At 41.2% G+C, this 24,937-nt stretch overlaps 1 protein-coding gene across 23 annotated transcripts in view; it reads left to right on the plus strand.

Moving 5' to 3' along the window:
• dmd (dystrophin) overlaps positions 1-24,937 on the plus strand; it is a 260,429-nt gene that overhangs the window by 190,599 nt on the left and 44,893 nt on the right. For 21 of the 23 annotated variants that reach the window (XM_026928746.3, XM_053230031.1, XM_053230024.1 and 18 more), the window contains 5 exons: positions 474-559; positions 905-1,062; positions 1,451-1,617; positions 11,705-11,816; positions 13,428-13,564. In XM_026928746.3, coding sequence (XP_026784547.3) covers positions 474-559; positions 905-1,062; positions 1,451-1,617; positions 11,705-11,816; positions 13,428-13,564 — 660 coding nt within the window. The remainder of the gene's footprint in view (positions 1-473; positions 560-904; positions 1,063-1,450; positions 1,618-11,704; positions 11,817-13,427; positions 13,565-24,937) is intronic. The other 2 variants (XM_053230040.1, XM_053230042.1) reach the window with 1 other exon arrangement.

Here is a 24,937-nt window from a genome sequence, read left to right on the forward strand (position 1 = left end):
ACATTAAAAACATGTAGTCTTACAATGGTTTGTCATGCTGTTTGTGCGCTGTTGACTAGAAATACCAAAATGCCTGAATATGAAACTTTATTGCAGTAAGCATGACACAGTGACCCCCTAGCCTAGTCAAACTAAACCTCTCTAAGTAGTCCACACAACACACACTACTACAGATTGTTAACAGACTGCCAGTGTGGCAAATCGAACAAAAGCCATAAAGCTAGTCCAAATAAAATACTTAATATAGAAAGGTAGATCCTTACCTTTGAGAAGTTATCTCATCAGGATTAATTTTTTTAAGCAAAGTTCTTGAAAACTCCACCTCAGTAAAATCCACCCTCCCAAGGTTTTCTTTCTTTTTTGTGACAATTATCTCACCTGCCTACACCTGCATAAGTCTAACCCTTGCTATACTTATCCATGCAACAGTCTTTAAGTATTAACTCTCTCACTTTAATTGATTACTTTCACAGAGGTAGAACTGGGAGGATTCGAACCCTATCTTTAAAAACAGGAATAATCTCTCTCTGCAAAGCTCATCTTGAAGACAAATACAGATGTAAGTTACTTTATCTGGGATTAATATTTGTTTAATACACACTGATTAAGAAGTAAGAGAGATGTTTAGATATGCTGTTTAGTTCAGCAAGTTAAATGTGTTTTTTCCCTGTAGTTTCAACTATAGTTATACTTTGTAAGTTGCTTTGTTGTGATTCTGTTATTCTGCTGATCCATTTATAGTTACAAGCTAACAATTATATTTATCAAAATAATAGGAAATGCAGTTATTGAAAGGGAAAGTCTTGCACTATTATTTTCCAGACAACAGGCAACTTTTTGCATCGTATAATTTATTTTGCCACAGGTATATCTCATACTAATGTTGCATTTCTGTTCTCAATAGTTCTTTTTAGACAAGTGGCTAGTGCCACAGGTTTCTGTGACCAGCGCCGCCTTGGCCTTCTGCTGCATGACTCAATCCAGATCCCTAGGCAGCTGGGTGAGGTGGCATCATTTGGAGGGAGCAACATTGAACCTAGTGTGCGCAGCTGTTTTCAGTTTGTAAGTCGGTGGTGACCTGTTAATTTGTAAATCTATATAAATAAATGGTGTTGTCTGGATGACTTCACATTTCTCACATAAAAAGTGCATTGATGCTACCAGGCAGAGGAATCCATTAAGCATACTGTTACATAGAATTTTGTGTAATATGGTTGGCAAGAAGTTGGTAATCATTGTATAAACAATTATAATTACTCATAATAACATTATAATCACAAATTATAATGCAAAATATTGCCGCTATTATTAATTCTGTCAAATCCAGATACACTTAGTTTGTGCACTTCTTTAACACAAGACTTTGTGGTGTAAGAAAAAAAACTCAGTGTTGTGTCTTTACATTTGTCTTTTTTTTTTTTTTCTTTTTTTTTTTTTATTTAAACTAAAGGCAAATAACAAGCCAGAGCTAGAAGCTTCAGTCTTCTTAGACTGGATGCGTTTGGAGCCTCAGTCAATGGTCTGGCTCCCTGTACTTCACCGTGTTTCAGCAGCAGAGACAGCCAAGCACCAGGCCAAATGCAACATCTGCAAGGAATGTCCTATTATTGGCTTCAGGTATTTATTTCTAAAAAGTAAATATGTTGCAGTTTGTCACCAGGTTTGGTAGTAGGGACGTGAAATTACTATTCATTTTTATCAAGATGTAGGCCTGTGCTCCATGATGGCTAATTGAGTTACCAACTTATTGCATGCAAATCACAGCAAGGCAATAGTGTTAAACCACTGAACATAATTGAACATTTAAACATGTTGGTTAATGTGATATTCTACATTAATTAACCAAATTTATTGTACATAGCATAGATTAGTTGAATAAATGTTACTATTGAGCTACTCTGTTTGAAAGCACTTGGGGGCTGGTAAACTGTGCTGTTGTGGTAGGCAGATATCACGCATATCCTATCCAAAAATCGTACTTTGGTATTAAGTAGCTTTGGCTATGTGAAAATTAAAAGAAAAACATACAAAAAAATAATAAATCAATTGTGCGCATCTTTAATAGAGAGCAGTTTTCCATGATAATGCGCGTTAAAAAAAAGTGCAGGGTGCCATGTGGAAGGGTTTTTTTATGGTGATGATTGTTGGTAATTAATGGATTGGGAGAAAGGGGAGGTGGTGAGTTTTTGAATGAGCTGTTAAAAAGTTTCCAGTTAAATTAAATAGTCTTTTTTTTGGTAATAGTTAATGCTATCAAAATGAAGGGTTTAAGATGTTTAGGTATTGCTAATGTTGAGTTATCATTTAGTAATGCTGTAGTGGGGCATAAAGGGATGCTAATGTTGAGGATCTCAGCTATCTTGGATATTTGGTCAGAGGTCCATGGCCTTCTAAAGAATATCTGTATGTTTAATTGAGTTACAGGACATGGAGAAGATATTACATGTATTTTAACAGTTGTTATCTGATTGGTAATTATTTATTTCAGCAGTGATAGGGTATAATCAGGTGGCATGGAACTGTGATTAAGGAGTTAATTTGATTGACACCAGGTGGTTAACTTCCAGTTTGCAGCTTGCATAAGTGTGCACACCCTTTTATAATTGGGCATTTGGCAGTGTTCAGAATCAACCAGTCACATTCATGTTAAATAGTAACTAGTATACACCCGCCATCAATTAAAGTGTCTGATTAACCCCAAATAAAGTACAGCTCTACCTGTAGGGTTTTCCTAATCTTCCTCATCTTTTTGGTAACATCCAACTGGAGAAGCCATGGGTCACAAGGATCTCACTGTTGAAAAATCAGGAGAGAGCTACAAATAAATTTGGCATTGAATATATCGTGAAACACTGCAAAGACAATAATAAAAATATGGCACAACAGTGACATTACTAAGAACAGGACGTGCCTCTAAAATTGATGAGAAGACCAGGTGAAACTGGTCAGGGAGGCTGCCAGGAGGCCTACAGCAACATTAAAATAACTGCAGCCAATTGAAAATATAGGTAGTTCATTCCATCTTCCTTTCTCTTTTATTTTTTTTATACCAAGTGGGGTTATGTGGATTCCAAGTGATTGCGTTGCACACTTAAAAAGTCCCTTACCTCAACATCCCAGTGGAACAAGTTAAATTGAAAATGTGTGTTTTTAAGAGGCATTTATTTATTTATCTATTTATTTATTTATTTATAAAACACCACCTTTTACTTTGATAGCAATTTGTTATAAATATTTGTTACTTCTGTGTGAGCCTCATTAGATGCCATCAGAATAAATTTAGGCCCACCCAGAAGTACCAAATATTTTTAATGACTATTGAGTTATGCTGTTTGATCATTTATCCTTCTGCAAAGCAGCCTCCATTTAAAATAAGCATGCAGAGCGAGGAGTTAATACCGAATCCTTCCCATCCTCATCGGGCGAGGCCAGGTAGTGAGAGTATAAATCATTTCTCTTCTAACTCTATAAACTGTAGAGTCAAGCACTGCTAATTGTGCAGAGTCATTTCTGATTTCTTCAAATTTTTTACTTTTAACTTCATATCACAATAAAGTTTTGAGTTGAGTGAAGTGCATCATTAAGCACGACTGGCTGACATATTGTGGTTTAATGTAACCACAATATGTCATGCTGAAATGTGTCTTTTGGCCATTGCAGATATACCCAAAAAACTATGAAGTGCCATTTGAGGCCAATATTCAATGCATAAATATAACACAATTAATTAAATGTATAATTTTTTATGGATAAAATTATGAACTACACTTACTTAAAGTAAACTGTAAGAGTAGCTCATTAACAAAAACATAATTTTATTAATTCAGCCATTCAGATAGCAAATTAAGTGCATGAATAAATAGCATATATCTATCCTGTGTTGTGTGGGAAAAGGTTCACTGGTCTGATGAGACCATAATCGAACATTTTTGGCCTTGGCACAAAGCACTGCATTTGGCAGAAACCCAATATCCTGACGATGCCATCTCCACACTGAAGCTTGGTGATGGTAGGGTTGAGGGTGAAATGGATGGAGCCAAATCCTAGGGAAAAAAATGGTTCCAGACTGCAAGAGACTTGGGACTGGGGTGGAGGCTTACCTTCCATCAGCACAATGGCCCTAAGTATTCCATCAGAGGTACACTGGAGTGATGCAAAAACCAATAACCTGAAAATATTAGAATGGCCCAGTCATTGCCCAGTCAAGCTCAGACCTAAATTTGATTTTAGTCTGTAGACTTGAAAATTGCTGCTCACCAACAGGATCATCAAAATATCAAATGTGCAAAGCTGATAGACAGGGGTTAGCTCTGTTTTTTTTTTTTTTTATTAACCCCTTTTTTGTTTATTGACATACCCAAAACTAGACGGTTATTATTCAGACATTTATACGATTAAAATCAATTTCCTAATACCAATTGAGGGAAAACGTTTTTAAATTGAATGGAAATGTATTGTTATTACGGCTGAAGATTTTCAGGTTCAGAAACTGCATAAAAACATTTTTAAAAATTAGATGTTTAGGACTTATATAACTCAGTATAATTAATTTTGCTGTTTGTAAAAGTATTTGTTGTGTTGTCAACCATCTAAGCTATAACTTTTTATGTTCAGATTTTGCGTTGATAGTACAAAGAAATCAAAAGTTACTGTTTTTGCACAGTGGTATTACAGGAAAAACAAAACATAACCCAAGACATTTTTTGTCATTGTAACAATTCAATTCAATTTATTTGTATAGCGCTTTTAACAATGGACATTGTCTCAAATCAGCTTTACAGAAATAAATGGATTCACAAAAAAATATATTGTAAATATGTGAATTAATCCCTAATGAGCAAGCCAGAGGCGACGGTGGCAAGGAAAAACTCCCTGAGATGATATGAGGAAGAAACCTTGAGAGGAACCAGGCTCAAAAGGGAACACATCCTCATCTGGGTGCACCGGATAGTGCGATTATAAATCATTCCCTTCTATTACTGTGTACTATATGGACAAATAGTGCAATTGTGCAACCAATAAATTCATCACAGTTTTTGCAAGAAGTCCGGCTGGTTAAAATCTATCCACTGCCCACTGATGGAGTCCTGAGTATGAAGGTGTTCATGGCAACCACAGCCCCAAAGCAACTACAGCAATCGCAGTCCCAGCCACTCCACCGTCGACAAACCTGAGTGAACGTGTGAGAGTGGGGGGGGCGACAGCATCCAAACATCCCGGTTCACCGCAACACTCTATGCCTGTGAACCCTCCAGACCTGCCCCTGTACCTAAGAAAACTATTCACTAAAGGCTTGACTAAACAAATATGTTTTCAGCCTAGACTTAAACGCTGAGACTGTGTCTGAGCCCCGAACACTAAGTGGAAGGCTCCTCCATAACTGTGGGGCTTTGTAAGAGAAAGCTCTACCCCCAGCTGTAGCACGCTCTATTCGAGGTACCAACAAATAGTTTGCACCTTTTGATCTAAGTAGGCATGGCGGATCATAAAAGACCAAAAGCTCACTCAGGTACTGTGGCACGAGACCATTTAGTGCTTTATAGGTCAATAGTAGTATTTTATAATCAATACGAAATTTGATTGGAAGCCAATGCAGTGTGGATAAGATAGGGGTGATGTGGTCATATCTTCTGATTCAAGTAAGGATTCTTGCTAACTCCAGCATTCTGGACTAACTGGAGCTTGTTTATGCATCTACTGGAGCATCCAGACAGAAAGGCATTACAATAATCCAACCTAGAGGTAACAAAAGCATGAAGTGTAGTGACAATATATTTCTTATTTTAGCAATATTTCTGAGATGAAAGAAAGCAATCCTAGTGATATTATCTACATGAGCTTCAAAAGAAAGACTAGAGTCGATAATCACACCAAGGTCTTTTACTGCTGCACATGATGAAACAGAAAGGCCATCCAGAGTTATTATGTAATCAGAAAGCTTACTTCTAGCTGCATGTGGTCCTAGTACAAGTACTTCTGTCTTGTCAGAATTAAGTAAGAGAACGTTAATAAGCATCCAATTTCTAATGTCTTTTACACATTCCTCAACTTTATTAAGCTGGTGTCTGTCATCTGGCTTTGCTGAAACATACAACTGTGTGTAATCAGCATAACAGTGGAAGCTAATACCATGTTTTAGCTACCAGAGGTAGCATATATAAAGAAAAGAGCAATGGGCCTAAAACAGAACCTTGTGGAACACCAAACTTTACCTTAGTATGAGAAGAGAAGTCACCATTTACGTTTACAAACTGATAACGATCAGTCAAATAAGACCTGAGCCAGGAAAGGGCCGTTCTCTTAATGCCTACTACATTTTCCAGTCTATCGAGGAGAATTAGCATGATCAATGGTATCAAAAGCTGCACTAAGGTCAAGCAGCACAAGCAAGGAGACACAACCCTGATCAGAGGCCAGTAGTAGGTCATTTACAACTTTTACCAGTGCTGTCTCTGTGCTATGATGAGGCCTAAATCCTGACTGATACATTTCATGAATGTTATTCCTATGTAAGTATGAGCATAGCTGCTGTGCTACAACCTTTTCTAGGACCTTGGAGATAAAGGGGAGGTTTGATATTGGTCTATAGTTAGACAGCTGACAGAGGTCAACGTCAGGTTTTTTAATCAAGGGCTTGATAACTGCTAATTTAAAAGATTTAGGTACATAGCCAATGCTAAGGGAAGAATTGATTATTTTTAAAAGAGGTTTAATTATTTCAGAAATTATCTGTTTGAGGAAACAAGTAGGTAAAGGATCTAGTATACAGGTTGATGATTTTGATGATGAAATTAGTGAAATTAGTTCTTTTCAAGGGGAGTAAAACAATGTAATTGTTGATCTGATATTATATTATTGTCTACAGGGTTAGTTATAAAACTGTCCGGTTTTAAATTAATAGTCTGAATTTCTTGCCTGATATTTTCAATTTTACTATTGAAAAAATTCCTGAAGTCATCACTGCTATATAATGATTGTGTGCGTGTTTCTATTGTGGTCTTATTCCTAGTTAATTTTGCTACAGTATTAAATAAGAATCTAGGATTATTTCTGTTATCTTCAATTAGGGTGGAGAGATACACTGATCTAGCAGCACTAAGAGCTTTCTTATAGCTCAAAAGGCTCTCCTTCCATGCTATTTGAAATACCGATTTAGTTTGATGCCATTTACGTTCTAGTTTTCGAATGGTCTGTTTTAAAGTTCGTGTGTGATCGCTATACCAGAGTGCTAGCCTTTTCTCCCTAATTATTTTTCTTTTAAGTGGAGCTACCGTATCTAGCGAGTTGCAGAACGTTGATTCTAAGCATTCAATTGCCTGGTCAAGTTCTTTGGGATCAGACGGTGATCCAATAATGGTTAGTAAATCTGGGAGATTACTGATAAAACTCTGTGCAGTTGTTGACGTGAAAGTACGTATGACATGGTGACGTGGCAAGGTGATATTATATTATATTATGATTAATACACATTTTAAATGAGATGAGATAATGATCTGAAATAGCTTCAGACTGTGGAAATAAGACTATATTTTCTATATTTAAACCGAATGTTAGTATTAAATCAAGAGTGTGACCACCACTGTGAGTGGGTCCTATTACATTCTGAGTAACCCCTACTGAATCAAGTATGGACACAACTGCTGTTCTCAAAGGGTCTTCTGGATTATCAAAATGAATATTAAAGTCTCCAACAATTAATGCTTTGTCTAAAGAAACAACCAGGTTAGAGATGAAATCCGCAAATTCACATAGGAATTCCGAATATGGCCCTGGGGGTCTGTAAATAATAATTACTGGAATCACCTGAGTAGACTTATTTTTAGTGGCTACATATGTTATGTTAGTATAAAGAACTTAAAATGCGTTGAACTTATGACTGGGTTTTTGCGTGATGCCTAGATTATCATTATAGATGACTGCGATGCCTCCTCCTTTGCCAGTTAGACGGGGCTGATGTATGTAACTGTACCTGGGAGGACTAGCTTCATTTAATGCTACAAAGTCATTTGGTTTAATCCATGTTTCTGTTAAACACAGCACATCAAACTCCTGATCAGTAGTGGTTTTATTAACAATAAGCACTTTAGACGCAAGAGATCTAATATTCAACAGTCCTAGCTTCAGATCAAAGGTGCTGGCTATGCATTCGGTTTGATTTAATTTTATGTTAATTAGGTTACTAAAACAAACCGTCTGAGTATGTCTATAATTTTGTTTAGCTCGGGGAACAGACACAGTCTCAATACGGTGGACCCTAAGTGACGACTCAGTGCAGCTAGCAGACGGTCGGTTTAGCCTGCTTGTCTGCTCCCTGGCCTTGGCCCTGGATTGTCACCGATTAACTTGGCCTGAGACTATGTGCTATGCTGCAAGAAATGAGAGCAGCACCTTCCCGAGTGGGATGGACACCGTCCCGCCCTAGCAGGCCAGCCTTGCCCTCAAAGATAGTCCAATTATCTATAAAGCCCACATTGTTTTTGGAGCACCACCTGGACATCCAGCAGTTCAGCGACCATAACCTGCTGTAAGCTACATCGCCACGCCGCATTGGGATGAGGCCAGAGCATATTACAGTATCGGTAACAGGAAATGTACTACAAGGAATTGCATAAAAAACCTCCGTTGCCTCTACTGGCACCACGTTTCCTGGGCAGAGGTGAAATGTGTATGTAAATGTAATGTATATCTAGATCTGGAGAGTGCTTATAGCCTAGCCTACACCGATCAGCCATAACATTGAAACCACTGACAGGTGAAGTTAATAACATTGATTATCTCGTTATAATGGCACCTGTCAAGGGGTGGGATATATTAGGCAGCAAGTGAGCAGGCAGTTCTCGAAGTTGATGTGGTGGGAGCAGGAAAATGGGCATAAAGATCTGAGCAACTTTGACAAGGGCCAAATTGTGATTGCTAGATGACTGGGTCAGAGCATCTCCAAAACGGCAGGTCTTGTGGGGCGTTCCTTTTATGTAGTGGTTAGTACCTATCAAAAGTGGTCCAAAGAAGGACAACCGATCACTAGTTCTTCTGTGGGGTCTGACCAGATGGGCTAGTCTTCGCTCCCCACGCGCATCAGTGAATCTTGGGCGCCGGTGACTCATTGATCCACATGGGGAGCGAAGGCTTGTCCGATTCCACAGAAGAGCTGCTGTAGCACAAATTGCTGAAAAAGTGAATGTTGGCTATGATAGAAAGGTGTCAGAACACAGAGCGCATTGCAGTTTGTCCACTGCAGAAGGTGCCTACAGAGGGCACGTGAGCATCAGAACTGGACCATGTAGCAATGGAAGAAGATGGCCTGGTCTAATGAATCACATTTTCTGTTACATTATGTGGGCATCCGGGTGCGTGTGTGTCACTTACCTGGAGAAGAGATGGGACCAGGCTGCACAATGAGAAGAAGGCAAGCCGGAAGAGGCAGTGTGATGCTCTGGACAAGGTTGGGTCCTGGCATTCATGTAGATGTTACTTTGACACGTTCAGACCAAGTACACCCGTTCATGGCAGCGGTATTCCCTAATGGCAGTGGCCTCTTTCAGCAGGATAATGCACCCTGCTACACTGTAAAAATTGTTCAGGAATGGTTTGAAGAACCAAGGAGCTCAAGGTGTTGACTTGGCCTCCAAATTCCCTAGATCTCAATCCGATCGAGCGTCTGCAGGATGTGCTGGACAAACAAGTCTGATCCATGGAGGCCCCACTTTGCAACTTACAGAATTTAAAGATCTGCTGCTAATGTCTTGGTGCCAGATACCACAGCACACCTTCAGAGGTCTTGTTGAGTCCAAGTCTCGATAGATCAAGGCTGTTTTGGCAGCACAAGGAGGACCTACACAAAATTAGGCGGGTGGATTTAATGTTATGGCTGATCATTGTATAAGCATAACATAATTTAATGTGTTGTGTACAGAGCCATATTTTTTAAATGAAATTAGCTTAACACAATTTGACCCAATTTACTGCTCACCTTTTAGAGGTCAGAACCATTCTGCCACCACCACCACCCCACACACACACACACACACACACACACACACACACACACACACACACACACACACACACACACCCCCCACTCCATACACACACACCAACAGTTGTAAACCATGTACAGGCGTGTATGCACTGTTCTAGCAGAAGTCACCAGAATAGCACTCAGTTTACTTGTTATCTTACAGGTATTGTTCTAGTGCAGCCATGTTGGATAAATTCACTTAAGCTTGCCTGTAGTAAACTTATCTTTACTACAGAATCCCTGAAATTTATCATTAACAAAGATGGAATGCCAGGAATTAGTGCTGCTATTCAGTTGCATTTATTTTGCCTAAATGAAGACTGATGGGCTACTACCTTGGCTTCCTTTATGTTCTATGTGCATGTAAGTCCACTTGGTGTGTGGGTGCACTGAACCCTGATTAAGTGACTCTATTATTAAATCAGTCAAAACTGATGTTCAATTAATTGAAATGGACAGCCTTAAAAAATCTGTTTGGTATATTGAATAAAACTTTCCATTAACTAGTTAAAATTATGTGTATGGCTGCCTTTTAAAGGGTATATCCACCCTTAATTTCTGCTAGTACCTGCTCTTTGCAGATTTGAAAAACTCATGTTAGGAGGTGGCTTATAGGGCAGGGTGTAGTGTGGGATATTCAAAAGTCACATATGGCTGTGATGGTCAGGTGTTCACAAACTTTTGGCCATGTGGTGTATTTTGGTACCCGATGCCTCTAACTCCTTCGCTAGTTGATTTGTTGTCTTGTTCAGTTGAATCTTTCAAATTTCATTCTTGGGAGTTAATTTGTGCCTTCTTTCTGAATGATGCAGTGTTTGTGTGGTCTCAAGATTTCTATATTTGCATACAATTGTTTGGACAGATGCTTGTAGTACCTTCAGTTGTTCAGACATTGCTTCTAAGCTGGAAGCTGATTTGTAGAGGTCCATGGCATCAAGGGCAATGAGACAATGGCCTTTAAATACAGCCACAAGTGTGCTCCCAGTTAACTCATAATTATCAAAATTGGCCAATCAGAAACTTCTAAGTCATTATACCAATTTCTGGAATCTTCCAAACTGTTTAAAAAGACAGATTGGTGTATATAAACTTTTGACCCACTGGAATTCTGAATATACTGAATTAAAGCTAAAATAAATCTGTATCTAGTTGATTGTTTTAAAATTACCTCTGATGTGAACAAAGTAGACGCACTAATTGACTTGCCAAAATAAATGTGTGGTAACATGAAATTGTGTGTGATTGTGAAAAACAAAGAAGATTGAATATCTTTAGGTCTCCTTAGCCTGTAGGAGCTTTAAACTATGATATGATCCTTAAAAACTCCAAATATTAACACACTACACTCATGAGTATAAAATTTTACAGTCATTTACCTTTTTAATTACTCTGAATATTGCTGTTTTGTTTTATTCATTTGTTTCAGAGATGACAGCAAACTTGTCATCATAGCTGCTACTGTTTTTTTCTTTTTCTTTTTTTTTTTTTTTTTTTTTTTACTAATGTGCAATTTTTTTCTAAGGTAATAGCAAAAGTACATTGGTTTTAAATAATTGTTCATGACTATATTCTCTATGAATTCTTTCAACAGTAAATTGGATTAAACTATTTATTTCTGCAACCTTTTTTTTTTTTTTTAATTCATCATGATGTTTTGACATTCTAATTTATCTTACCTTTCTGCAGATATAGAAGCTTAAAGCACTTTAACTACGACATCTGCCAAAGCTGCTTTTTTTCTGGCAGAGTGGCAAAGGGTCATAAAATGCAATATCCCATGGTTGAATATTGCACTCCGGTACGTTCAGCCATTCTACTCTCTTACATTCATGATTGTGTGCTTGTGTAATCTTTCTGGCTATGTATCTTGACAGTTGTCTGTCTGTAGTCAATAATAACAAAAATCAGCTAGTAGGTCATATACAGTACTGTGCAAAATTCTTAGGCACCCTATTTTTTTTTAGTACAAACTTTGTTGTAGATTTCTATTTTTTGACTTCTACATTATTGGTTCAGTACAAAAACATTTTAGAATTCCAAACATTAGTTTTCCAGCACAAAATTAAATGTTCCAAAAACAGAAAAATGTTTGTCAATAAATGTCAGTAAAGAAAACAGCATATTATATAAGAGCCCACTTTTCAGACAAAAAAAACATAATGAAGGCTGCTGGGTTTTGCTGCAAAAATAAGAAGCAAGTGTGACAGTCAAAGTCTCCAGAAGAACTGTGGCTGGTTCTGCAAGATGCTCAGTAACACTTACCAGCTAATAAAACTGCACAATTTGTACCTGAGACTACATTTTTTTTTTTAAAGCGAAGGATCGTCACACCGAATATTGCCATTGTTTCATTTATTACTATTTACTGCTCTTTATAGTATTTTTTTTTATTTTCATTATTGAAGGCATCTTTGCTCTACAGCATTTCTTTGCATGTGCCTAAGACTTTTGCACAGTACTGTACACTCACTGGTCACTTTATTGGAACACCATTCTAATACTGGGTAAGATCCCCCATTCTCTTAGAACAGCTTCAGTTGTTCATGGCATGGATTCCACAAGTTGTTGGAAACATTCCTTCGAGTTTCTGGTTACGCTGAAATGAATCCATCACATAATTGCTGATGATTTGTCAGCTGCACATTCATGCTATGAATCTTATGTTCTATCACATTCCGAAGGTGTTCTATTACATTGAGATGTGATGACTGGGGAGGCCATTGATGTACACTGAACTGCCTGGGTATTATCCTCAAAGATCTTTGTCATCAAAAAGCCATTTGTGCCCACTGCTCCTCACTGGGTGGTGTTTTTGTTGTTGTTTGAGGGTTTTTTTTTTTTTTTAACTCTAGAGACTGTTGTGTATGAAAATCCCAGGATATCAGCAGTTTCTGAAATACTCAAACCAGCTTGTCTAGCAGCAACAACCATGCCACTGTCAAAGCCACTGATATCACATTTTTTTTCCCTATTCTGATGTTGGATTTGAACATTAACTGAAGCTCTTGACACCTGTATCTGCATGATCTTATGCACTGGGCTGCTGCCACATGATTGACAGATTGTATTATTGCATGAAATAGTGCGTGTACAGGTGTTCCTAATTAAATGGGCTGGTGAGTGTATACTGCATGTCATATCATGTTTCAGATTAATAACAGATATGTCAGAACAAATGTGCTTGGCAGGGCGCACACGGAAGGGGGATGTTATTTATATTACTATATTCAGAAACGGAAATGCATAATTTTGAAAAATATAATTAATGTCTTTTGACTTCATTTTTTATATCACCTGATTATAACAATATTGTTATAATGTGTATTGTATAGTAGGCCCACGCCCAGTTACCTTGTTGGAGAAATGTTGAATTATATGTTTATTTATCATTTTTATTTGTGTCTCATAGACAACCTCTGGTGAAGACGTAAGAGATTTTGCCAAGGTGCTAAAGAACAAGTTCAGGACAAAACGTTATTTTGCCAAACACCCCCGCATGGGCTACCTCCCTGTGCAGACCATTTTGGAGGGTGATAACATGGAGACGTGAGAGCTATTTTCATTTCATTGTGACCACAATTTTGCATTGCTTGAGTGCAACCTATCACAAAATTGACTACCTTCTGTATTTTGTGCCGTTATGACTCTCTGGAACAAAATAATTGTTCAAGGCTTGTGCATTTGTGTTGTTGAGGATAGTTTTAGATTTGTCTGGTGCATTGGTGATAACAGAGATGCAATAGATAAGTACTAATGGGATTTTTTTTTGGTGTCTTTTATTCTTTTTGGAATAAGCAAGTAGCCATGAAGAATGGGGCACTTTCACTGGAAAGGTTACCACTCCCACTTTTCCTGGGATGAAAATTTGATTTTCTTTGTGGTTATGTACATATCACGATTTCTTCTTAACGAATGTACAAATTTGCACCTCTCCACTCTTTATGTAGCAAAAGTTATATGTGGTCAAAATTTGATAGTGCCTGTTAACAAAGTTACCTTTGTCTCCAGTTTAGGAGAGGTCATAATTGTGTGACACTTACGGCTGACACAACTAGAGCCACAGCTGCTGACCAAAGTTGTGAAAAAACATGAGCTTTTATAGTTTTACTATGGGGGGAAAAAAACACACTTGCCAAGCTTCCACTGCAGACTCCCACTGAACACCCCCATCTTCCAAAGTACCCCCATTGCTGTCTTAAACTTCTGTAATGCGTGATCCTCTTGTTGGCTTCATGCAGTGGAGCCACTGCAGGGGCTGTGGTCCAAACAGATAGTTAACAGGCACCACAGTAAATATCACAACCGGAGAATCTTCACCTTGGTGCAGTCCACACAAAAACAGACCGCCCTGTTGGCCTAGGGCACAAGCATGATGGGAAGGTTCCCCTTAATGTAGGACTAGTAAATTACTTCCATCTCTAGTCTTTTCCCCAATTTCTCTGGAACCACAGCCTCTGCCCTCTGGAACAGTGAGAAATGGTCTCCAACTGGGTCCATCTTCTGGTCCAAATTGCCTCTGCTGGGAGCACCTATTATTGAGCTGTTGTTGCCTCTCAGGAGCCTGTGACCCAGCCTATAAGTGAACCAGTGTGTGGAGCTTTGCTCGCAGTTTCAGGATGTACTGAGCTTAATTTTTACTGGGCATAAAAAACCCATCTTTTCAGTTTTCTTCATTCACACACTGGGGCTTCCACCCCTTATACAGTAATAATCCAAATGGGGAAAACCCTGTGAAAGGCTGGGGAACTTCCCAGACTGCAAATAAAAATCAGTTATCCTTGTGCAAAAACTTAAAATCAGGTATCAAACTTGAATCAGGTATGAATTATGTATGTGACACAAATTATGTGCTGTGGTTTGTTAGGATTTCTTTGGAGATCCCTACTCAGGAGATTTTTCTAAACAGTACTTAACTGGGTGGGATTTTGTGATTTTGTCCCATATATTATGGTGAGAGGCACCAAAGTCTCAAAGTTGATAACACTATGCCAAACACAACAATTTTACACGCAACTAGTTTAAACTAACATGACCACATCGGGATTTGATCAGGAAATAGTCAATACCAATTCACTAATATAACAGTTGGGCCTTTAATGTACACTACATTGCCAAAAGTTTTGGGACGTCGGCCTTTACATGCACATGAACTTTAATGACATCCCATTCTTAATCTGTAGGGTTTAATATGGAGTTGGCCCACCCTTTGCAGCTATAACAGCTTCAACTCTTCTGGGAAGGCTTTCCACAAGGTTTAGGAGTGTGATGATGGGAATTTTTGACCATTCTTCTAGAAGTGCATTTGTGAGGTCAGACACTGATGTTGGACGAGAAGGCCTGGCTCGCAGTCTCCACTCTAATTCATCCCAAAGGCGTTCTATCAGGTTGAGGTCAGGACTCTGTGCAGGCCAGTCAAGTTCCTCCACACCAAACTCACTCATCCATGTCTTTATGTCTCTGCTTTGTGCACTGGTGCGCAGTCATGTTGGAACAAGAAGGGGCCATCCCCAAACTGTTCCCACAAAGTTGGGAGCATGAAATTGTCCAAAATGTCTTGGTATGCTGAAGCATTATACCACTGCATCCGACGCTTTGCATTGCACTTGGTGGTGTAAGGCTTGGTTGCAGCTGCTCGGCCATGGAAACCCATTCCAAGAAGCTCTCTACGCACTGTTCTTGAGCTAATCTGAAGGCTGCACAAAGTTTGGAGGTCTGTAGCTATTGACTCTGCAGAAAGTTGGCGACGTCTGCGCACTGTGCGCCTCAGCATGCGCTGACCCCACACTGTGATTTTACGTGGCCTACCACTTCGTGGCTGAGTTGCTGTTGTTCCCAATTGCTTCCACTTTGTTATAATACCACTAACAGTTGACCGTGGAATATTTAGTAGTGAGGAAATTTCATGAATGGACTTATTGCACAGGTGGCAACCTATCATGGTACCATGCTTGAGTTCACTGAGCTCCTGAGAGCGACCCATTCTTTCACAAATGTTTATAGAAGCAGTCTGCATGCCTAGGTGGTTGATTTTATACACCTGTGGCCATGAAAGTGATTGGAACACCTGAATTCAATGATTTGGAGGGGTGTCACAAAACTTTTGGCAATAAAGTGTATATCATAGTAGTGTATTTTTGTTCACATTTGTTACCGCATCATCATTTTTCTTGACACATTGACATTCTCTTTGGGTCGTATTAGAAATTGCTGCATTGCAGTTTTTCCGCTCAGCTTACCATTGCCATGGGAATTGGAGGAGAGCATGACATTTGAATCTCCACAGCTGACTAACATAGTGATCCACAAACCACAGCTTAGAAGTAGTAATTTTTTTGCAGCACCACAATCTAACATTAATTTGCCTGTTACTGTATATATTTTACAAGCCTTAAGGGTAAATGTACCCAACATGATCATCCTGAAAGCACCCCAAAACAGATTTAACATTATTCTGTACACTGTTTTTACTGTTCCCGGAACAATGGTACGGCATTAATGCGGTGCCTTGGGGTATGATTATTCTGTGCTGTCTTGGGGCTGCTCAGCCCTCTGTTTGGCAGTGTGTCTTGCTTGTTTTGCGTGATGCTTGTGGAGGTCTGTGAATCCATGATGTGGGATTACAGTAGTTGTGATACTGATGCACAATACGGCCAAACTATTTCCCAGTGGACAATAATTAATAAAGCATATTAGAACATGGAACATTACGTCAATATAGCAATTACAATGAACATTAATATAAACCAAATGAACTTACAAGTAATGCTATTGCAAGATTAAGGATTAAAGAAATATGATGTGATTTGAGAGAACAGTCTTTACAGCTGCCAGCATGGAACACCCCAACTACTTATGGTTTCACCCAGATGCAGCGAATCCCAGTATTATGGAAAATACCAAACCCACCACTAGATGGAGTCCTAACACAAGAAAATTTGTGTTATGAATGTATACAAGAATTAACCTTAATAAACAATTAAAACTATCATAACATTACCATTTAAAGGCAAAATTTTAATCCGTCAACAATCAGTACTCGTCACAGCACACTCCCTGCCTGGCATAGATAACACACCACAAGTTACTTGGATTGTTCTGAGATCTGTTCCTCAGGAGCGTGGAGAAGGATCGTCTCAGTGATAGGCTGTACCTTTGGGCCTTCCTTTTTAAAGACCTTGATTTCCACCTTTGTTATCTTTACTTGGGAAGACTTCAGTTACAAGTCCCATAGGCCATTCGTTCCTTTTCTGCTGTTCATCCTTTAGGAGGACAATTTTTCCTTGTTTAAGGTCAGGCTTACTAGAGGGCCACTTTCTTCTTGGTTGTAAAAAAAAAAGTTAGGTACTGCTTTTTACATTTATCCTAGAAGGTCTGGGCTAAGTGTTGAACCTTATGCCACTACTGTTTATGAAGGGTTTTAGCACAATAACCAACTGGGGCGGGAGTACTTGTCACTGTCCACGGGCTGAAAACGTCTAGTCCCTCGTTTGTGAATGGGGGGTTAGTGGATACACGATCTGCTGGGTGGTCGGCCATCTTTTGAGTCTGTGGTTCCCCTTAGAGTTTATGGGATATGACACACTCATGAATGGCACTGCAGACACACATCTTGCCCCCAACTAACCAATAGTTAGCTGCCCTCACAGTGAAATGTCGTTCCTGGTGTCGCACCTTCCTTTGATGGTGTCAGACTAAAACTGTCGCAATGTGGTGTTTTCCAGGGATGATGAGGGGCCTTCTTTCAAGTTGGAGCTTTGCTTCTGTTAGGTGACCTACTCTCAGCAGGCCGTCTGCATCTAGGAAAGGGTCTAAGCTCTTAAGGGGGCTGTTTTTTAAGAGCTTGTCCCTTTTTTCTAAGCTTTTATAATCATGAGCATATGTCTCCTCTTGGACTGCCTTGATGCTGAGTTTGTCAGCACACAAGTTATTCTACCGTTGGAACTGTGGAATAGTAGTGCCAGCCTTTTCAACCTGGTGTCTGTATTGTTGGACTTTTATGGAACTGACGAGATGCAATGGCCTGAGGATCTGGATAAGTGCTGTGCACCAAGCTCATACATCATTGTGGTGTTCAATGTAGAGATGTGAGGACATAACTCTGCATCTGCAGAAGGATCCATAAGCTCATATGTGCTCTCTTCAGGTAGAGTCTGGGGGTTATCTTTCAGAAACTTGGTCCACAGAACCAACTGATGTCTTGGAGATGTGCAGCAGTGACAGACCTAGTTGCAGTGTCTGCTGGATTCTCATCTGTGTGCAAATATTTCCAGTGATTTGGACGTGAATACCTGCATATCCAAACGACTAGATTGCTGACATATACATAGAAGCACTGGCTCTCCTTACAGAGGTAGCCTAGCACTACCTTACTATCTTTGAAGTACGTAGTGGCATCTATGAGTATGTCAGTTTCTAAAGTGATTAACTCAGCCAGTTCTACTGCTAAAACCAAAGCACATGACTTGTTCAAGGCATGGACTGAGTTTGCCTTGCCCGTGATGAAGACAGCATGGTTGGTTCCACATGAGTCTGTCACTCTAAGGTGGGTGACCACAGCTATTGCTTTTGTTGATGCATCAGAGAAGACAAACAACTCCCTTTGTGCTCTAGAAGGTGATATGTTTGTGTACCATCATGGAATGAGTAGCCTATTTAAATCCTTAAGTGAAAGTCACCATGCATTCTACATTTCCTCCTTCTCTTTGGGAAGGAGGGAGTCCTAGTCAATTCCAGTCTCAGGATTGCTTCGCCTTGGATTGTAACTGGGGCAACAAATCCAAAGGGATCAAAGATGCTATTGACTGTGTAAGACACCTTGATAAGTAAAGGGTTTTGCTTCAGTGGCTATTTCAAAGGTAAAGGTATCAGATTTAAGGTTCCAATTCAAACCCAGACTGCACTGTGTGGGGAGCATGTCAGATCCAAGATCTAAGTCTCTGAGATCATTGGCATGATCTAGGGATGGAAAAGCCTTTAGAAGGTCTTTGCTAATTGAAGCTATCCTTAAGTTGGAACCAGCGAGAGTGCTTGGTGTATGTTTGAGCAGGTCCACCACAGCCTTGACTGTAAGAAGAGACTTCAAACTGTCATCAGCATAGAAGTCACAGTTCACAAAGAGCTTGACGACAAGGTCACCATCTTTGACAGACTGCCAGAGACAATAGATGGTCACAGTTGGAGAGGGACAATTCCCAAACATATGGACCTGCATGCATATTTGATGATGTCTTCAGATGGGTCATTATTACGGCACCACAGGAACCCCAGGAAGTTGCGGTCATCCTCTCTTACTAGAACACAGTAGAACATCTGTTCACTCTCGGCTGTTATGGCCACAGCTTCCTTGCAGAATTGCATAAGCACAGGATGTTGTTTAAGTCTGGCCAGACAAAAAAACATCATTAAGTGAGACGCTTTTGTGACGGACACTGGAATGGAAGACCACCCTGATGTTCCCGTGTTTCTTAGGGTGAACACCAAAGAGGAGTCAAAGATGTACAGGTGTCGTTCCTTCAAGTTGGTGAAGAATGTACTCACAGTGGTGGACTTGCGAATGCCATTTAGACAGAAATTGCTAACTATCACCCATCCTAGGTCAAGCTTTTGTGCATAGGGAGCGTCATGAGAACCGTTCATCTGTTTGTATTCTGATAATGTCACGACCCAGAAGAATCATGATGGGTACATCTGGGACTAGCTCTGCAATGAATGGGGCTATTGGCCTAGGGTGAGAGTGATACAGAGCAGCACTAGGTGTGGGAATTTCTGCCCTGTTGTTGGGAATGTCGTTACACTCCAGTAAACTTGGTAAAGGGATCACCTTTCCATCTGTAGACTTGATTTGGTAGCCAGATGCTTTGCGACCAATAGTCCCTCTCACTCCAGGGCAAGTTGTTAGGGTATATGGAGATACTGGGTCATTTTCAAGGCATCAAAAAACTCAGAATGAGCTAATGACTCGTTACTTTGCTCATCAAGGATCACACAGACCTTCAGTGCTTTGTCACAATGGCCATTGGGGTAGACTCTAGCCAAACTGATTTTAGAGTATGATCTATTACTAAGGTCACCTCCACAAACTTCAGTGCAGTGATTGGCCACTTCTGAAGCTGGAGTGGGATCATCCTCCCTACCATGCTTTGGTGAGGAAGCTGATTCTTGAGCTTTATGTGCTGGACTTGGGTGTAGTGCAGAAATATGTTTCTCACTTCCACACTCAGAGCATTATATATGTCGTATATCTGCACGTCTTAGCTGTGTGCGATTTACAACAGTTTTTTTCTTTCAGATATGCCATGCGGGCTTCCAAGGGCTTCTCATGGAAGGCATGGCATTTCGGTAGCAAGTGAAGTCTTTTGTGAATGGGGCAAAGTCTCTCAGTTTTCCTTTCATTTCCATCTTTGTTGAAGGGAACAGAGGAAGACACATCTGTCTTGTTAACCGAGACCTCTCTTGGCCTATTTGACTTCCAAATGGCTTTGTCTGTTTTAAGAAGTGAATCTGCTTGAGATGGATCATTTATAAATCTAGCTTGCTGACTGATGAAGTCAAATAAAGACCTCAAAGGGAAAATGAAACATTGTATGGCTCTCTTTGTAACCAGATCTGTATTATAGCCACTTTCCTTGTAAATTAAATGGCAACTTTTAAACTATGTAATTGATACCCCTAGCTGTGTCTTAGTATGACACTAGGTATCCATCTGCTTTGGTTGACTCTATTTCCATAAGATCACTCAGTTCCTGAAGCTTTGATTAATCTTTGCTTGAGATCATCAGAAAATTTTCAACATGACTGAAAAGTGCTCTTTCGATAACCTCTGGAGCACCATTACACTCTTCCAGTGTGCCCCATATCATCTCTATTATTTTACCTGAAATATATTAAAAACCTGAACAGTAATCAGTGTTATTGTGGAGGTGTTTGCTCGCGGAGATTGTTCTTCAAGCTCTTTGAGCATACTGCAGAAGCGTGGGGCTGGCCAGCATCACAGTGGGCAGTCAGCCTGCTGCCTCTACTGTCAAAGGAAGGCCAGCTCATGGCCCAACAACTTCCAGTCACGAACCTGCTGGAGTACCCCGACCTAAAGCGGGCCATCTTGCAACAGGTAGGCTGCACCTCCGAACAGCACCGACAGCTCTCCAGCTCGCTGACACCCTGCGAGCTTGGCTGCCCGTTCGCATTCTCCCAGCAGCTCCGAGATGTCTGCCAAAGATGGCTGCTGGCAGAGGAGCCCAGTGCTAAGCAGGTAGTCAACCTAGTGGTGCTGGAGCAGTTTGTCACCCGATTACCACAGGGGACTGCGGAGTGGGTCCAGTGCCACCGTCTGACGTTGCTAGATGAGGCAATCCAGGTGGTGGAGGACCATTTGGTGGTGTATCTGGGGGTAGACAAGCCCCCCTATTCTACCTCCCTCTCTCTTTGTAAATTTCCCCCCCTTTTCTCCCCCTGCACTGCAGAAACAGGGGCCAAATCCCCCAAAACCAGCTCCTGGGGTTTCCCTACCCCTTCCTCTTCTCCTTCATCTCCGATGTCTCCCCTAACTCCCCCTCTCTCCACACAGGTAGACCCTTCCGCGCGTACCAGGACCGAGGTAAAGCCCGGGCAGGACTGTCAGCGTGGCAGGAAAGCCAGGTATTTCCAAGATGAGGGCCCCCCCCCCCCCCCCCCAGGGAAACGGGAATACTGATCCGGATCCCTGGTGTGCCGCAAGCCTCCCCTGATTGAGAAGGAATGTACCACGTGTCAGTGAGTATGCAAGGGAGTACTCTGGGTGGACTCGTTGTGTAACCAGACCACCACCCATTAAAGCCTGATTCAATCCGGGGCATTGGAAAATGAACGAGTGGTGAAGGCGAGGTGTGTGCACAGGGATGTTCACAAATATCCACTGGTGCCAGTCATTATTCAATTCTGGGGCAGAAGCATGGAGTGGAGGCGGTGGTTATTCCTTGCCTCACCAATCCACTAATTCTGAAGACAAAATGGCCAGGTTTTCAGACATTAGTGAGGGAAATGCATGTGGATTGGTCCTGCAGTAGTGAGGCATGGTGTGGGAATGTGCGCAGCGCTGGCTGGGGAGGTGTGCCTGGGCTGTCAAAGTCAACTCCATGTCATGACCACACGGGGGGGTAGGGAGGGCTCTGCCCCTGCCCTTGAAAGGAATTCTCCTTGGGGATTTCCCTCTGGAGCAGACTCGTGACGAAACTCTCAGGCACACCTTCGACCAAGTGAAAATAATTGATGGTGAACAAGTTGTGCTCACCTTTTCCTACTTCTCAGTTATTAAGGATAGGTTTTATCGAGTGATGCACAGCACTCAAACTAAAGAAGAGATGACCTGGTTGTTGGTCCTGAAAAGCCATAGGGAGCTTTTGTTCCATTCGGCTCATCATAATTCCATGGCTGGACATTTGGGCCAGGCTAAAACGCTGAACCTTCTAATGGCTCGTTGTTATTCCCCAGGCATTTGCAGTGATGTTTGCAGGTGGTGGACACTTCCTGAACTTTACAAATTGTTGGGGAATAAATTGATTTGCACCAGAGTTTACCATCCACAGACGGATGGGCTGGTTGAACGGTTTAATCAAACGCTTAAAAATATGATTTGTAAGTTTGTTCACAGTGATGCGTGGAATTGGGATAAGTGGCTTGAGCTCCTATTATTTCCTTCTAGCAGCAAAAATAAAATTTAGCACATTCTTGACCCGAGAGCAAAACTCCACATTGGTGCAGTTAACACAGGACAATTTGCTACAGGTGCAAGAATCCCGCCTGTATAACAGGGGTACACAGCTATGGGAATATGCACCGGGAGATGGAGTACTCGTTTTATTACCCACATTGAGCTACAAATTACTCACAAAATGGCAAGGACATTTTGAGGTCACATAGCATGTCAGAGATGTCGACTATGAGGTCAGGCAAATGGATAGAGGCGATGCACTTCAGATATACCTTCTCAATCTTCTGAAACTGGAGAGAGGCAGTTCCTGTGGCTCTGGTGACGTTGGTTCCTAAGAGGGAGGAGCTGGTCCCGGAGGTATGTATAAAAAGTGCGGCCCAATTCATCCCGGTCCCCTGTGGAGACCATCTCTCTCCATCCCAGATATCACAGGTTGCCAAGTTGCAGGAGGAATTTTCCGATGTGTTTTCACCTCTACCCGGTCACACGGACCTCACAGAACACCACATTGAGACTTCTAGAGGTGTGATTGTATGCAGCTGCCCATACTGGTTGCCTGAATACAAAAAAAAATGTGACTCGGGGTGAACTCAAGGCTATGCTCGACATAGGAGTAATTGAGGAGTCCCACAGTGAATGGAGCAGCCCTAAACTGATTGGTCAGTCTGGTTTTAGTGTGGGTTTTAGAAAAGTCAACATGGTGTCTAAATTTGACGCATATCCGATGCCTCACATTGATGAACTGCTCAATCGGTTAGGCGCAGCTCGCTTTTATTCAACACTGGATTTATCTAAGGGGTATTGGCAGACTCCCTTGACTCCAATATCCCGTGAAAAAAATGGCCTTTTCCACTCCATTTGGGTTACACCAGTTTGTCACCCTTCCGTTTGGGTTGTTTGGGGCCCCAGTAATGTTTCAGCATCTCATGGGTAGAATCCTCCGCCCGGACAATGCATATGCTGCTGCAACTTGAATGACATAATCATTTATAGCAATGATTGGCAGCAGCATTTGCAACATCTGAGCGCTGTCCTGAGATCCTTCAGAAGGGCGGGACTCACAGTGAACCAAAAGAAGTGTGTAACTGGGCAGGTGGAAGTATGGTATCTGGGCTTCCATTTGTGTCATGGGCAGGTGCAAAGGGAGTGAGGCAGTTCCTGGGGCTGGCTGGCTATTATAGAAGGTTTGTACCTAATTTTTGGGACATCACCAGCCCGCTGACTGACCTCACTAAAAAGGGGGTGCCAGATCTGGAGCAGTGCGAGTGGGCCTTCTGCCAGGTAAAAGTGGTTTTGTGTGGGGGCCCGCTGCTGCATTCGCCTGACTTTTCTCCCCCATTTGCAGACTGACATGTTGAACAGAGGGCTGGGGGCCATGTTCTCCCAGGTGGTGGAGTGAGAGGAGCGTCCCGAGCTGTACATCAGCCGGAAACTCTCAGTAAGGGAGACCAAGTACTGCACCATTGAGAAGGAGGGTCAGGCCATCAAGGGGCAGTCCTCACTCTCCGATACTACCTGCTTGGTGTGCCCTTTTGCCTTGTGCCCTTTCACTCGTTGCTGCCTGGCACTTCAACAATTCAAATTCGAGGTGGTCCATGTACCGGGGGCACAGATGGTGGTGGCAGATTACCTCTTCTGTTGGGGGGCCTTTGGGTTAGTCAGCTGCAGGCCAGACGGCTCACCAGCCTGAGTCAGGCGGGGGGGTTATGTACTAGTAGGAGCTGTGGATGGAGAAGAGGCATGTCGAACCGGCAGGTAACGCGTGATGATTTTCACCTGTAACTTATTAGCCCAAGTTTACTTATGTGTGTCTGTTTGTGCCTTCAGGGCTTCCTGAGAGCCAGAGAGAGCCAGAGAGAGAAAAAATCTGAGCAGCGCAGTGTGCGTGTATATATACTGAAAAGCAAAAAGTAAAAGAGTAAAGGAAAATAAAGAGCCCCTTTTGAGATGTTCCAAGCCTGCCTCCCGTTTCCTCATTTCCCTCTGACCCAAAAGGGGATTGTTTTGAGCTAACATCATTGAAATGCTACTTACTAATTTTCCTTCTTAGCTAAACACTTGTGATACGCTGGTTTACAAAAGGTTCACAAAAATTGGCACAGACATCCAGGGCTTGATATTATATGATAAAACATTGTATACACCTTAAAGAAACTATATTTGCTTATATCTACTTTTGATTCAGAATCTGAATTTATATATCATTATAAGTTTTTTTTTTTTTTTTTTTTTTT

The sequence above is a fragment of the Pangasianodon hypophthalmus genome, chromosome 26 (assembly GCF_027358585.1).
Source record: "Pangasianodon hypophthalmus isolate fPanHyp1 chromosome 26, fPanHyp1.pri, whole genome shotgun sequence".
Taxonomy (NCBI): Eukaryota; Metazoa; Chordata; class Actinopteri; order Siluriformes; family Pangasiidae; genus Pangasianodon; species Pangasianodon hypophthalmus.